At 40.6% G+C, this 15349-nt stretch overlaps 1 protein-coding gene across 1 annotated transcript in view; it reads right to left on the minus strand.

Moving 5' to 3' along the window:
• smg5 (SMG5 nonsense mediated mRNA decay factor) overlaps positions 1–6954 on the minus strand; it is a 37983-nt gene extending 31029 nt beyond the window's left edge. Inside the window, exons 1-2 of the mRNA XM_062029196.1 lie at positions 6520–6954; positions 6161–6259 (exon numbers count right to left, since the gene is read on the minus strand). Of these exons, the coding sequence (XP_061885180.1) occupies positions 6161–6259; positions 6520–6584 (164 nt within the window). The 5' untranslated portion in view covers positions 6585–6954. The remainder of the gene's footprint in view (positions 1–6160; positions 6260–6519) is intronic.
• Positions 6955–15349: the final 8395 nt, after the last annotated feature.

A 15349-nucleotide genomic window follows, 5' to 3' on the forward strand; every position in this document is an offset into this window, starting at 1 on the left:
TATAGCTTTATTTGATTGAATCTATTGTAGCATGTAGTACTTGCTTTGTAATGTTTTTCAAACAATATTTCTTATCTAAAGATTTTGTTTTTTTAAAGGCATGTTACACATTAAAACTGGTGTTTTTGGGAGGGCCAAGCACTGATTAAATTATTTTTAATTAATTTCAATGGGCATGGTTGACTTGAGGTACAAAGGTTTGAGTTACGGGCTCTGTCGTGGAACGCATCGTGCTCATAAGTTGAGCACATAGACCATAAGGACTTGCATGACCCTGAATGTATTCACCAAGGGGATGACTTTCTGACTGTTGGACAAGAAGGACAAAGGCCAGATTTTTAAGAACAATTCGGTACACTTTGTTTTTAAATCACATTGTTTTGTATATTATTGCTTTGGATTTTATTTACTTGTGCCATAGCAGAATGAAAAGGGGGTAAGTTATCTTGTCCTTCATTGAGTGTCTTTGATTATTTGTGCGGAGAGGTGGGGCCACTGAACCGCTAGCATCACACAGTGCAACAAGTTAGCCTGTGACCAACACATGTAGCAGCTCACATGGACAAAATGATGACAAAACCAAATGCCACCACATCACTGTGGGAATATTTCAGTTAATACCTCAGAAACAAGATCAAACTATTAACACAGAGGAGCCAGTTTGCTGAATGTGCTCGAATACGACAAACGTGCACGCCTACTTGAAACACAACCACCCGACAGTCCACACTCCTTGAGACATTAGCCCTTTAATACTGTGATAAAACTAGCATTTCTAAAAGTGCTGCCAACGTCTGACCGACATTTGTCATGTTGGTGTTTCCTCACTCGGAATCTTTTGTTAATACATCTGCTTATACTGTCGTGTTTATATTGTTACTCTGCACATTTGTTTAAAAAGGTCCTAACTTGATTGTCAGTTAGGTAATGTCCAACTCTACGTCTGCCAACATGTTCAATATTGAAGTGCAACTTGTACTTTATTTAGACATATTTATTGTCTTGCTTGTGTATATTTGAGAAGGCCCCACCCACTCCTTAACATATTTGATTGCTTTTGGTTGTGATTTTTAGTCAAGTGCAAAAGTTTGCTAACAAAGTATACTTTTATTGTTATTATTCAACTTGGAGATTTAGAAGTTCACATTCCAAATACAATGTTAAAATATACAAGAAATACATGTTTATTGCATTTGAAAGGATATACATGCATTATATGTGTGAATGTCCAAGCATTCACACATATCAGATTCTACACCTAAAAACAATCTATTCATTATTATTATTCCGCCGCAAAACTTTGGCGCGCTCCACAACCCAGTTTTCGTCCGATCTGAACCATTCAAATATTCAAACAATTGGCTTGACCGGCAATCGTGAGCTACCCACAACAAATATTTTGAAGTATCATAGATTAGCCAGAATTCCCAGTTTTCCGAGTCATTTTTCTCCATTGAAAATGACTGGGCCATTTTTTTCCCAGATTTCTCAACCGATTCGAACCGTTCCTCCATCCACACACTCCACTCACCTTGGACAAAAAAACTACCATTTTCCAAGTTCTAAAATGTTTTCAGATATTACCAGAATTCCCGGTTTTCACCTCTTACAGGAAAGTTCTCACAGTCCACATTTTTCAACCGTTTTTTAACATTCCACCTTCAAAACATTTCTCTTAACTACCATTTTTCTTTTCGTACAAATTTACGGTTCCAAAATACCCATTCAAATTCAAACTTTTAATACATCAACATTTTTCAAACAATTACAAAAATTCCAACACTAACCCATTCATATCATCTAGGACAATTGTGCTAGTGTCAACATTTTCTAAAATTCCCGGTTTTCCCAAATGTCCAGGGAATTCCCTTTCAAATATTCAAATGAATTCGAAAATTTCTCAAAATATTTAGCATTTTTTAAACCCGAATCCGACCTTTCAACTATCCACCCACACTGCTCTTCCCATGTTATTATATGTTCTTCTTCCTATGGGGGGCGTAACAGAAAATATTTGAGAAGCACTGCGTTATTCCAACAAATAAAGTGACATACATGGATGGATATTAGGATGACAGAAAACATGTTCCTGACAAAAATCCCATTTCTGTGTAAATATATTAGGGATGTCCGATAATATCGGACTGCCGATATTATTGGCCAATAAATGCTTTAAAATGTAATATTGGAAGTTATCGGTATCGGATTCAAAATTATCGGTATCGGTTTCAAAAAGTAAAATGTATGACTTTTTAAAACGCCGCTGTGTACACGGACGTAGGGAGAAGTACAGAGCGCCAATAAACCTTAAAGGCACTTCCTTTGCGTGCCGGGCCAATCACATAATATCTACGGCTTTTCACACACACACAAGTGAATGCAATGCATACTTGATCAACGGCCATATAGGTCACACTGAGGGTAGATGTATAAACAACTTTAACACTGTTACAAATATGCGCCACATTGTGAACCCACACCAAACAAGAATGACAAACACATTTCGGGAGAACATCCGCACCGTAACACAACAAACACAACAGAACAAATACCCAGAACCCCCTGCAGCACTAACTCTTCCAGGACGCTACAATATACAAGTCACTTAGAGCCAATTCAAAGCAGCTTAAGGTCCCAAGACAGTTGTTCGTAAGTATAAAGTGCATGGCACAGTTTTGTCACTGCCATGATCACTAAAAAAACGCAAGCTATCACCTGCTGCTGAGAGAAAATTGGTCAGGATGATCAAGAGTCAACCGAGAACCACCAAAAAGCAGGTCTGCAATGAATTGGAAACTGCTGGAACACAAGTGTCAGTGTTAACAGTCAAGCGTGTTTTGGTTCGCCATGGACTGAGCGGCTACCATGCAAGAAGGAAACCCTTGCTCCAGAAGCGACACCTTAAGGCTCGTCTAAAGTTTGCTGCTGATCACATGGACAAATATAAGACCTTCTGGAGGAAAGTTCTGTGGTCAGATGAAACAAAAATTAAGCTGTCTGTCCACAGTACCCAGCAATATGTTTAGAGGAGAAAAGGTGAGGCCTTTAATCCCAGGAACACCATCCCTACTACCGTCAAGCATGGTGGTGGTAGTATTATGCTCTGGGCCTGTTTTGCTGCCAATGAAACTGGTGCTTTACAGAGAGTAAATGGGACAATGAAAAAGGAGGATTACCTCCAAATTCTTCAGGACAACCTAAAATCATCAGCCCAGAGGTTGGGTCTTGGGTGCAGTTGGGTGTTCCAACAGGACAATGACCCCAAACATGTCAAAAGTGGTAAAGGAATGGCTAAATCAGGCTAGAATTAAGGTTTTGGAATGGCCTTCCCAAAGTCTTGACTTAAACGTGTGGACAATGCTGAAGAAACAAGTTCATGTCAGAAAACCAACAAATTTAGCTGAACTGCACCAATTTTGTCAAGGAGTGGTCAAAAATTCAACTAGAAGCTTGCCAGAAGCTTGTGGATGGCTACCAAAAGCGCCTTATTGCAGTGAAACTTGCCAAGGGACATGTAACCAAATATTACAATTTCTGTATGTATACTTTTGACCCAGCAGATTTGGTCACATTTTCAGTAGACCCATAATAAATTAATAAAAGAACCAAACTTCATGAATGTTTTTTCTGACCAACAATATGTGCTCCAATCACTCTATCACAAAAAAAAATAAGAGTTGTAGAATGATTGGAAACTCAAGACAGCCATGACATTATGTTCTTTACAAGTGTATGTAAACTTTTGACCACGACTGTATACTAGAGATGTCCGATAATATTGGACTGCCGATATTATCGGCCGATAAATGCTTTAAAATGTAATATCGGAAATTATCGGTATCAAAAAGTAAAATTTATGACTTTTTAAAACGCCGCTGTACGGAGTGGTACACGGACGTAGGGAGAAGTACAGAGCAGTTGCGTCTCCCAGTCATACTTGCCAATCCCGGGAGATTCCCGAATTTCAGTGCCCCTTGCAAAAATCTCCCGGGGCAACCATTCTCCCGAATTTCTCCCGATTTCCACCTAGACAACAATATTGGGGGCGTGCCTTAAAGGCGCTGCATTTGCGTGCCGGCCCAATCACATAATATCTACGGCTTTTCACACACACAAGTGAATGCAATGCATACTTGGTCAACAGCCATACAGGTCACACTGAGGGTTGCCGTATAAACAACTTTTAACACTGTTACAAATATGCGCCACACTGTGAACCCACACCAAACAAGAATGACAAACACATTTCGGGAGAACATCCGCACCGTAACACAACATAAACACAAGAGAACAAATACCCAGAACCCCATTGCAGCACTAACTACAATATACACCCCCCGCCACCCCCTAACCCCTACCCCCCCACCTCAACCCCACCCACCTCATGCTCTCTCAGGTAAAGCATGTCCCAAATTCCAAGCTGCTGTTTTGAGGCATGTTAAAAAAAATGATGCACTTTGTGACTTCAATAATAAAAATATGGCAGTGCCATGTTGGCATTTTTTACCATAACTTGAGTTGATTTATTTTTGGAAAACCTTTTTACATTGTTTAATGCATCCAACGGGGCATCACAACAAAATTAGGCATAATAATGTGTTAATTCCACGACTGTATACGTATATCGGTATCGGTTGATATCGGAATCTGTAATTAAGAGTTGGACAATATCGGAATATCGGCAAAAAAGCCATTATCGGACATCTCTAATGTATACTATTCATGTTTAAAGGCCTACTGAAATGATTTTTTTTAAATTTAAACGGGGATAGCAGATCCATTCTATGTGTCATACTTGATCATTTCGCGATATTGCCATATTTTTGCTGAAAGGATTTAGTATAGAACAACGACGATAAAATTTTGCAACTTTTGGTCGCTGATAAAAAAAAAAGCCTTGCCTATACCGGAAGTAGAGTGACGTCACAGGAGGTAGGATTCCTCACAATTCCCCGTTGTTTACAATGGAGCAAGAGAGATTCGGACCGAAAAAGCGACGATTACCCCATTAATTTGAGCGAGGATGAAAGATTCGTGGATGAGGAACGTTAGAGTGAAGAACTAGAGAGGCAGTGCAGGGTGTATCTTTTTTCGCTCTGATCGTAACTTAGGTACAAGGTCTCATTGGATTCCACACACTCTCCTTTTTCTATTGTGGATCACGGATTTGTATTTTAAACCACCTCGGATACTATATCCTCTTGAAAATGAGAGTCGAGAACTCGAAATGGACATTCACAGTGACTTTTATCTCCACGACAATACATCAGCGAAGCTCTTTAGCTACTGAGCTAACGTGATAGCATCTGGCTCCAATGCAGATAGAAACAAAATAAATAAATCCCTGACTGGAAGGATAGACAGAAGATCAACAATACTATTAAACCATGGACATGTAACTACACGGTTAATAATTCTCAGCCTGGCAAAGCTTAACAATGCTGTTGCTAACAACGCTGAAGCTAACTTAGCAACCGGACCTCACAGAGCTATGATAAAAACATTAGCGCTCCACCTACGCCAGCCAGCCCTCATCTGCTCATCAACACCCGTGCTCACCTGCGTTCCAGCGATCGACGGCGCGACGAAGGACTTCACCCGATCATCCGTGCGGTTGGCGGCTAGCATCGGCTAGGCGTCTGCTATCCAAGTAAGTACTCCTTGTAGTGTTGCTACAGCCAGCCGCTAATACACCGATCCCACCTACAACTTTCTTCTTTGCAATCTCCATTGTTCGTTAAACAAATTGCAAAAGATTCACCAACACAGATGTCCAGAATACTGTGGAATTGTTAGATGAAAACAGAACAGTTTGTATGGTGACACATTGGGTACGAATACTTCCGTTGCCGTCGTGACGTCACGCGCATACGCATCATACATAAACGTTTCCAACCGGAAGTTTAGCGGGAAATTTAAAATTGCACTTTATAAGTTAACCCGGCCGTATTGGCATGTGTTGCAATGTTAAGATTTCATCATTGATATATAAACTATCAGACTGCGTTAGTAGTGGGTTTCAGTAGGCTTTTAAGTAACTTTGACTGCAAATAAATATCGGCCTCCTTGACTACTAATAATCGGTATCGGCCCTGGAAAAAAAAACCATCTCGGTCGATCTCTGGTCGGCAGTGCTTGTGTTCTGACAGGTGACACCCACTTGTTTCGGAGGCTGATGTTCTCCGGCTTGAAGACCTCCCTGTAGGACGCCTTGCTGGCGATGATGACGTCCAGCTTGTGCACAGACTCCACTACCGCCCTGCAGAGCACGAAGCAGGCGACATGTTAATGCCATCAAAGACTAACCAACAAAATGAAATACAGACCACATGGCTTTTTGATTCACTGCTAAGCCACAAGCAGCTATGACGGATGCGCACACTTGACAATAACCTATTTTGGCGGCAGGTGTTCCTCTGTTGCACGACTACTTGACGTGGTATAAAAGCTAATAGATGACTTCCCTTAATTAGGATGAAAACACGCAATGACGTTCAATTAGCAGGACATCTTTAATACCTGTAAAGCCGCTTGATGAGAAGCACTTTCGCCTCCGGCTCGTTGTCCTGTCCCGGTCCGCTCATGTTGTCCTGGTCGGTGTCCGCTCCAAAAGCCACTTGCCTCGGCCTTGGAGGGTTCGCTTGGCCCGGCAGTGACAACCGTGTTGTTAGCCAGCTAGCATTAGCCTTCCAGCTAGCGTTAGCGTCGGCGAGTCTCTTTCGTTTCCTGTCAACGTTGGCGAGGCCCCCCTCTACCCATCCGTTTCGAATACCGGGTGAGAGGGGTGCCCGGTAATGTGCGCGCTTCCCGGTCAGCTAAAGCGCCCTGCTTCGCCTCTGCTCTTGAGCCTCAGTCCAACTATTGCTATCAGGGCGGCCATTCTTCTTCCAGGCAGTGACCGCTTGAATATCGCGAGAATTCAGAAAACACGCGAGAGTTCAACCTTTCGGGTTGCCAGGTGGAGATAGTGTATGTTTTCTTCTTCTTCTTCTTCTTCTTCTTCTTCTTTTTGTTAAATGGCGGTTGGCAAGCAACCTTCTGGTGTGCATTTCCGCCACCCACTGAAATGGAGTGTGGACTGAGGTGGAACCAAACTCTATTTAATTTACTTTTATTTAACCCTGTCTTTTTAAAATATGAATATAATGCTTTGTAACCTACGTCTTCTGAGTGCAGTCGTAAAATATCTTCCACTACAAACCTAACCTTCTCTTTCGCTAAGTTATTTCCCAACAGTGGTGTGCCGTCAGGGCTAGTAAGGCCTTCTCTGCTGGCCTAACATAACCAGAAATCCTGATCATAATTAAAGATAAAAGTCATTTTTAATTTACTTACTGTAAATATCTAAAAGTATTCATATTCTATTCATGTCATATTTGTGTGGACCCAGGGCCCACACAAATAATAACACTGAATTAGTAATCTTACTCGTTAATCATATCCAATAATTATATCTACTTTACTTAGTTTTGATGGGATAAACTTTTTCGAATTATATGAATGGTGTTAATCACAAAGATTATCATCAGGCTTAGGTTAGGCTGATAAACACTAATTAACAAATAACACAAATAAACACTAATTAAAGAAGGGACTAGTAAATACTAATGAAAAAATATGATTAAATGTTTTTGTATTTTTTTATTTGTATACAATTACACAGTGCTAAAACAAATATAATAATAAATAATTAACTGTCAATAAAATTAAAGTGCAAATGAAAATACATCTTCCCCACTTTAGTCATAATTTGTGCTTAAGAAACTTCTTTATGACATCTGTTTGTTTGATATTGTCATTACTGCCACAAGTTGAGTTGAGTTGAGTTGAGTTTGAGTTTATTTCGAACATGCAAGCTTACAACATGATACATCACAATTTCCAGTTTCTCTTTTCAACATGTTCGAAAAGGAGTAGGAAGAAGCAGAGCTTATTTAATCCTACCCCTTTTCTTTACATAACAGTTGCAAAACTTTTTGTTCACTTCCTGTTCACAATTTTTTCACAATAAACTCCATAAGTAATCACAATAAAAATAAATAAATAAATAATAGTAAGAATTTAATAATAATAATTGGTGAAGTAAGTCATATTTCATATGATGAGATAAGTAAGATTACTTTTAGAATGAATGAATGGATGGATGAAATAAATTGAGAATGTTTGTCATGGTTCTTCTTCTTTGTACTTTGTAAACACTTTAAGTTTGAAGAGCACAAAGAACTATAGAGGCAGAAATTAAGTACAAAAAGTATAAAAACAAGTTAACAGACATACTACAATCATGTAGAAAAGAATATTACAGTGAATTATTGGACAGGAACAAAAATAATATGAGAGCAACATGGGGCATCCTCAATAGCATTATTAAAAATGGAACTAAGAGGGACTACCCTCAATACTTCTTAGATGAAAATAAAAAAAATGACAACATAAAGGAAGTAGTTGAAAGCTTCAATAATTATTTTGTAAATATTGGACCAAAATTGGAAGAAAGGATTCCAGACCCAGTTCCAATTGAGGACTATAATTATACCATAGAGCTAACTATATTTGGGATACAAAAGGTGCCCCACTCATAAAGTGATACATTTTTATTAGGTTTTTCTTTCACTTTCAACACTTAAGTTACGAGATCAACTTCAGATATAGCTGTCGATTTTATGCTGGAACAATTATTTTGTTTGTTTTATGCGCTTTTGTCAAAGAAAACTTTGATGATTTTATATGGCTACTACACAATATATGCAATATTTACCACATAAAACATTTTAAAGTGAAATATTTGAAGTAATTGGAGCCCTGAAAATAATTCATTGTAACATGGATTTTTTGTCGTTATTATTATTTTTTTGAGCAATGGCAAAAAAATAAAAATAAAGAAAGACAAAAGAAGAAAAAAAACAGCCTGCATGGCAGCTTTTATGTCAACATTGCAACTTTTTCTCGTTAGATTTCACCTCATTCCACTTTTTTTAATGTTCTTTTTTATTTTTACAATAGTATTTCCAGAATGTGTGGCGGGCCGGTAAACAATTAGCTGTGGGCCGCAAATGGCCCCCGGGCCGCACTTTTGACACCCCTGACTTAGGCCTACTACGCTACTGTATTTGATTATTGGCCATTACGCTGTTTTTTTTCTGAGGTGCTACTTGGTGAAACAAGTTTGAGAAGCACTGACCTTGGTGAACTCTTCAGCACTTACCCGGATCCCAAATACACGAAACCCTGCAAGAAAAGTGTGCTTTGCATAACACGCCTCTTTAAAACATCCCATATCTGACACATGAATATTGCATCGTGTCGACCAACCTGCTGCAGGATTGCGAACACATCAGGAAGATTTTCCAGACGGAGCACATTTGGGCCACCATCTGGACGACCAAAACATTTCATCCTGCTTGTGACGACAGTCCCCGCTTCGAATAAAGACACCGCTGCCATGCTGACTAAAAATACCATTCCGACGTGCTTACTGTTGCCGTCACGGTGACCTCCGCAAATTGGCAGCAGCACGAAGCTCATCAGGCGTCTCATCAGTCAGCCATGATGGCAACACCTGCTGGAGCGCCTCAAGCATTCAAATGAAACGTGAAGGTCGTTACCACGTGCACCTTTTTCACCTGGAATATACAACATTCATTAATCTGCTGCAAGTCTTTTACAAAGTCCAGTAATATCCCTTTTGTGACAAACAATGTTGTAAATTAATCTGTTCCAGGGTTCAAACTGTGGCCATCTTACCACTTCTACTAACTGGTCATTTGATAACTATTTCTATTGTACCACGGTACCTGTCATACAGGAGTAAAAAGTAGGTAAATACCAAATAATGTGATTTAAAAAAAATTAAAGTAAAATAAAGTGTCAGATTAATTGTATCTAAGTTATCACAAAACTTTGTGTTTCAATGAGTTCCCGGCGAGCAGACAAAAGCTGTCTTTGATCTGACCAAGCAAAGGCTTGTAAAACTCCACTGTGTAGGATGGGAAGCGACATGAAGGTGTCAGTTTTTTTTGATGTATTGCAATCCACAGGAAGATTTTGTCTTGACCCGAGATCTACAAAGCGGAGAGGAAGCAGGACCTGACCCCCCTCCAGGCACCTTTTTTTTTTAACTGTTTTGTAACCAAAGACGACAGCTGTTTACGACCCCCATTCCTTTATAAACAGCTGTTGCCATGTAATCAGGGAAAGTCCCGCAGCAGCGGCGAGCAGACAAAAGCTGTCTTTGATCTGACCAAGCAAAGGCTTGTAAAACTCCACTGTGTAGGATGGGAAGCGACATGAAGGTGTCCGTTTTTTTTAATGTATTGCAATCCACAGGAAGATTTTGTCTTGACCCGAGATCTACAAAGCGGAGAGGAAGCAGGACCTGACCCCCCTCCAGGCACCTTTTCTTTGAACTGTTTTGCAACCAAAGGCGACAGCTGTTTACGACCCCCATTCCTTTATAAACAGCTGTTGCCATGTAATCAGGGAAAGTCCAAATAAAAGAGGAGGCGTACAATCTTTCGTCAAGGGTACAGGTCTACGTGTGTCTCTTCATTGAGCCAAATTTAATTCTGTCTCTGTTTAATTCCTTGCTTCCTTGTCTGTTTAATAGATGTCATCAGCGTTTGAACCTGACATAAAGCAACACTACTCACCCTTCAAATGTGTTGCTTGAGTGTTCCTTTTGTAAGTATTGCTGGAATAACCTTTTCATTGATTCAATGAAAGACATTGTTCATGTTGTACTGAACTGCCAGACCCTTCCGTATGTCATTTCCTGTTCTGTGGTTACCGTCACACATTTCACTCTTGCTGTTATTTACTACTGTTCATAAGTGTTTTGAAGGGTTTGTTTTTTGTTTCCGGTTTCTCGCCGACTCGATTTGGCCTGGATGAATTCACCGTGCACAAAACGAGGCAATTTCATAATAAAACACATCAAATGGAATTCATGCATTGAATTTATTGTGTTGCACACTTCAAAAATGCCAAATAAAATTGAGCACAGTAGTACCTCGGGATACATGAGTTTCATTGGTTCTGTGACTTGTATTTCGAAACAGCGTCACTCACTGAAATTAATCAAAATCAATTTAATGCAGTGCCAGGCCCCAAATCATCAGCATTTTAACACATAGCATGCATTTTGATAATAAAAACGTATTTTTTAGATAATAAATATTGTATAAAAAGAATACTGTACAAAATAATTTAGTACAAAACAAGTACAGAAGTTTTATAAAGTAACACTAATGTCAAGTATTTACCTTGGACAGTGGACTTCTATAGTATGTCCTTGCTTCTCCATATTTTCATGGATAAATGTCTGCCGTTTATATACAGTATATTGCCAAAAGTATTTGGCCACCTGCCTTTACTCACATATGAAATTTAAGTGCCATCCCATTCCTAACCCATAGGGTTCAATATGATGTGGGTCCACCTTTTGCAGCTATTACAGCTTCAACTCTTCTGGGAAGGCTGTCCACAAGGTTGCGGAGTGTGTTTATAGGAATTTTCGACCGTTCTTCCAAAAGCGCATTGGTGAGGTCACACACTGATGTTGGTGGAGAAGGCCTGGCTCTCAGTCTCCGTTCTAATTCAAGGAATAAACAAAAGGCGCTCACAGAGGAGGTAACAAACTTGGCTACGAAACAAAAGACATGCACATGGGCACAAAAACTATGAACAATAAACACAAACTTACTTGACATAGAACATGGCATGAAGACGCGATCATAAAGAGGGCAGAGAATAAATGTGCAGAGAAGGTGATGTCGCCAGGAAGACCAACAGAAAAAGACATATTTAAATAGTGACATGATCAGTGAAAACAGGTGTGTGACTCAAAACGTGAAACAGGTGCGTGACAGGACAGGTGAAAACTAATGAGTTGCTATGGAAACAAACAAACCAGGAAGTGCAACCAGGAACCAAAAAGAGTCCAAAAAACAAACACATGGGCAAAACAAAACATGATAAACAGACATGACAGAACCCCCCCCTTACGGACAGATCCCAGATGTCCAAAAACAAAAAACAGGATCAAGAGTCATGGGAGGGCGGGAGGGGGACATGGCGGTGGGTCGCCACGCCAAGTGGCCCCGAATCCACCGAGGCATAGTCATGTGGCGGCGGCGAGTGGAACGCCGCCGCCACAGGCGAGGTGGGCGACCCGGGAAGGGCCACATGCGTGGCCGACGATCAGGTGGGCGCACTTGGCGTGGCGGACGACCAGGTAGTGGCCACAACCGTGGCAGACGAGGAGGCAGGCGCGTCGTCGTCATTGAAGGCGTGGAAGCCGCAGATGACGCAGGTGCGGGTGCAGCAGATGAAGCTTGGCGTGGCGCGTCGAGCGGCGAAGCTCGGCGTGGCGCTTCGGGCGGCGAAGCTTGGCGTGGCGCTTCGGGCGGCGAAGCTTGGTCTTGGCTGCTTGGAGGGTCTTGGCGTGGCGGTGCCTGGTCTTGGGGTGGGGGGTCTTGGTCTTGGTCTTGGTCTGAGCTTGGGGTGTCTTGGTCTTGGTCTGGGATTGGGGTGTCTTGGTCTTGGTCTGGGATTGGGGTGTCTTGGTCTTGGTCTGGGCTTGGAGGGTCTTGGTCTGGGCTTGGAGGGTCTTGGTCTGGGCTTGGAGGGTCTTGGTCACTTGGCGGTTCTTGGTCTTGGTCACTTGGCGGAAGACGCGATCATAAAGAGGGCAGAGAATAAATGTGCAGAGAAGGTGATGTCGCCAGGAAGACCAACAGAAAAAGACAGATTTAAATAGTGACATGATCAGTGAAAACAGGTGTGTGACTCAAAACGTGAAACAGGTGCGTGACAGGACAGGTGAAAACTAATGAGTTGCTATGGAAACAAACAAACCAGGAAGTGCAACCAGGAACCAAAAAGAGTCCAAAAAACAAACACATGGGCAAAACAAAACGTGATAAACAGACATGACAAGTATGGTGCAGACTAACAAGGATCCACTTGAAACTCCTGTGGGGAAACTTTGTTTTGATCAGAAAAATAACAGAAAAATATGCAGCTTATTCCAAAATGATTGTGTGTCTGTCTCCTATGTAATTGCGCTCTGGAATAAATGTTGTGAATGACATCTGCTGGGTCAAAACGTGGTCTCTTCCTAACAGGTATTTACTTACCAAAGTCAAAGAGATTTCTTTCAAAATCCTTCATGGTTATTACCCTGTAAAGACTGTGATGGCTAGATACAAGAAGGACATTGATGTCACCTGCCCCTTATGTAACATGCATCCAGAGACTGTTTACCACCTGTTTTGGACTTGTGAAATAACTCCATCACTATGACAAGGAATCTGTCGCTTCATCCTGGACAATATTCATGACACATTTGTGTTTTGTTTTAAAGATGTGCCATTTGGATTTACACTGTGTGAGAAAACATTTGAAAAGGAATTTTATCTTTAAAACCTCATTATACTATAAAAAACAGAATACAATGATTTGCTGATCCTTTTCAACTTATATTCAATTGAATAGACTGCAAAGACAAGATATTTAATGTTCGAACTGAGAAACAAATTTTTTTTTTTTGAAAATAATCATTAACTTAGAATTCAATGGCAGCAACACGTTGCAAAAAAGTTGGCACAGGGGCATTTTTACCACTGTGTTACATGGCCTTTCCTTTTAACAACACTCAGTAAACGTTTGGGAATTGAGGAGACCAATTTTTTCAAGCTTTTCAGGTGGAATTATTTCCCATTCTTGCTTGATGTACAGCTTAAGTTGATTAACAGTCCGGGGTCTCTGTTGTGGTATTTTAAGTTTCATAATGCGCCACACATTTTCAATGGGAGACATGTCTGGACTACAGGCAGGCCAGTCTAGTACCCGCACTCTCTTACTACGAAGCCACGCTGTTGTAACACATGGCTTGGCATTGTCTTGCTGAAATAAGCAGGGGCGTCCATGATAACGTTGCTTGGATTGCAACATAAATTGCTCCAAACTTGTATGTACCTTTCAGCATTAATGGTGCCTTCACAGATGTGTAAGTTACCCATGTCTTGGGCACTAATACACCCCCATACCATCACAGATGCTGGCTTTTCAACTTTGCGCCTATAACAGTAGAGTTTTAAACTGCACTTACAGATGTATCATGGTTTTCTGAAGTGTTCCTGAGCCCATGTGGGGATATCCTTTACACACTGATGTCACTTTTTGAGGGATCCAAGGTCACAGGCTTAGCCGCTTACGTGCAGTGATTTCTCCAGATTCTCTGAACCTTTTGATGATATTACGGACCGTAGATGGTGAAATCCCTAAATTCCTTGCAATAGCTGGTTGAGAAATGTTGTTCTTAAACTGTCCGACAATTTGGTCACGCATTTGTGCACAAAGTGGTGACCCTCGCCCCATCCTTGTTTGTGAATGACTGAGCATTTCATGGAAGCTGCTTTTATACCCAATCATGGCACCCACCTGTTCCCAATTAGCCTGTTCACCTGTGGGATGTTCCAAATAAGTGTTTGATGAGCATTCCTCAACTTTCTCAGTCTTTTTTTGCCACTTGTGCCAGCTTTTTTGAAACATGTTGCAGGCATCAAATTCCAAATGAACTAATATTTGCATAAAATGACAAAGTTCTCCAGTTCGAACGTTAAATATCTTGTTTTTGCAGTCTATTCAATTGAATATAAGTTGAAAAGGATTAGCAGATCATTGTATTCTGTTTTTTAATTTACGATTCACACAATGTGCCAACTTCACTGGTTTTGGGTTTGTAAATGTGTGGGTAGAATTTTATCAAACAAAACCAACTTTCTTTTAAACAATATAGAAATTGATCAGAGCTGTTTATCTATTTTATGGAGGAATGTAGCTAATCATAGAACTGGCACCCAATATTATTAAAAACTATTGATTTTAAATCGTGAAACGTTCGGAACCGAATCATTACGCCCAAGAATCAAATCGACTCATGTGGTGCCCAAAGATTCACAGCCTTCATTAACAGCATAAGGAAGATTCAGAAAAATAGATTCATAAAAGGCGGCATAGCTCGGTTGGTGGAGTGGCTGTGCCAGCAACTTGAGGGTTCCAGGTACGATTCCCGCTTCCGCCATCCTAGTCACTGCCGTTGTGTCCTTGGGCAAGACACTTCACCCACCTGCTCCCAGTGCCACCCACACTGGTTTAAATGTAACTTAGATATTGGGTTTCACTATGTAAAAGCGCTTTGAACCACTAGAGAAAAGCACTATATAAATATAATTCACTTCACTTCACTTCAAAAAGCTAAAACACATACACTATTCATGAAATCATAAAATAAGTACTTCAAAGGGAGCGCTGTGAATACAAAAAAAAAAGAGGACACAATCCCACA

The sequence above is a fragment of the Entelurus aequoreus genome, linkage group LG20, assembly GCF_033978785.1.
Source record: "Entelurus aequoreus isolate RoL-2023_Sb linkage group LG20, RoL_Eaeq_v1.1, whole genome shotgun sequence".
Classification (NCBI taxonomy): Eukaryota; Metazoa; Chordata; class Actinopteri; order Syngnathiformes; family Syngnathidae; genus Entelurus; species Entelurus aequoreus.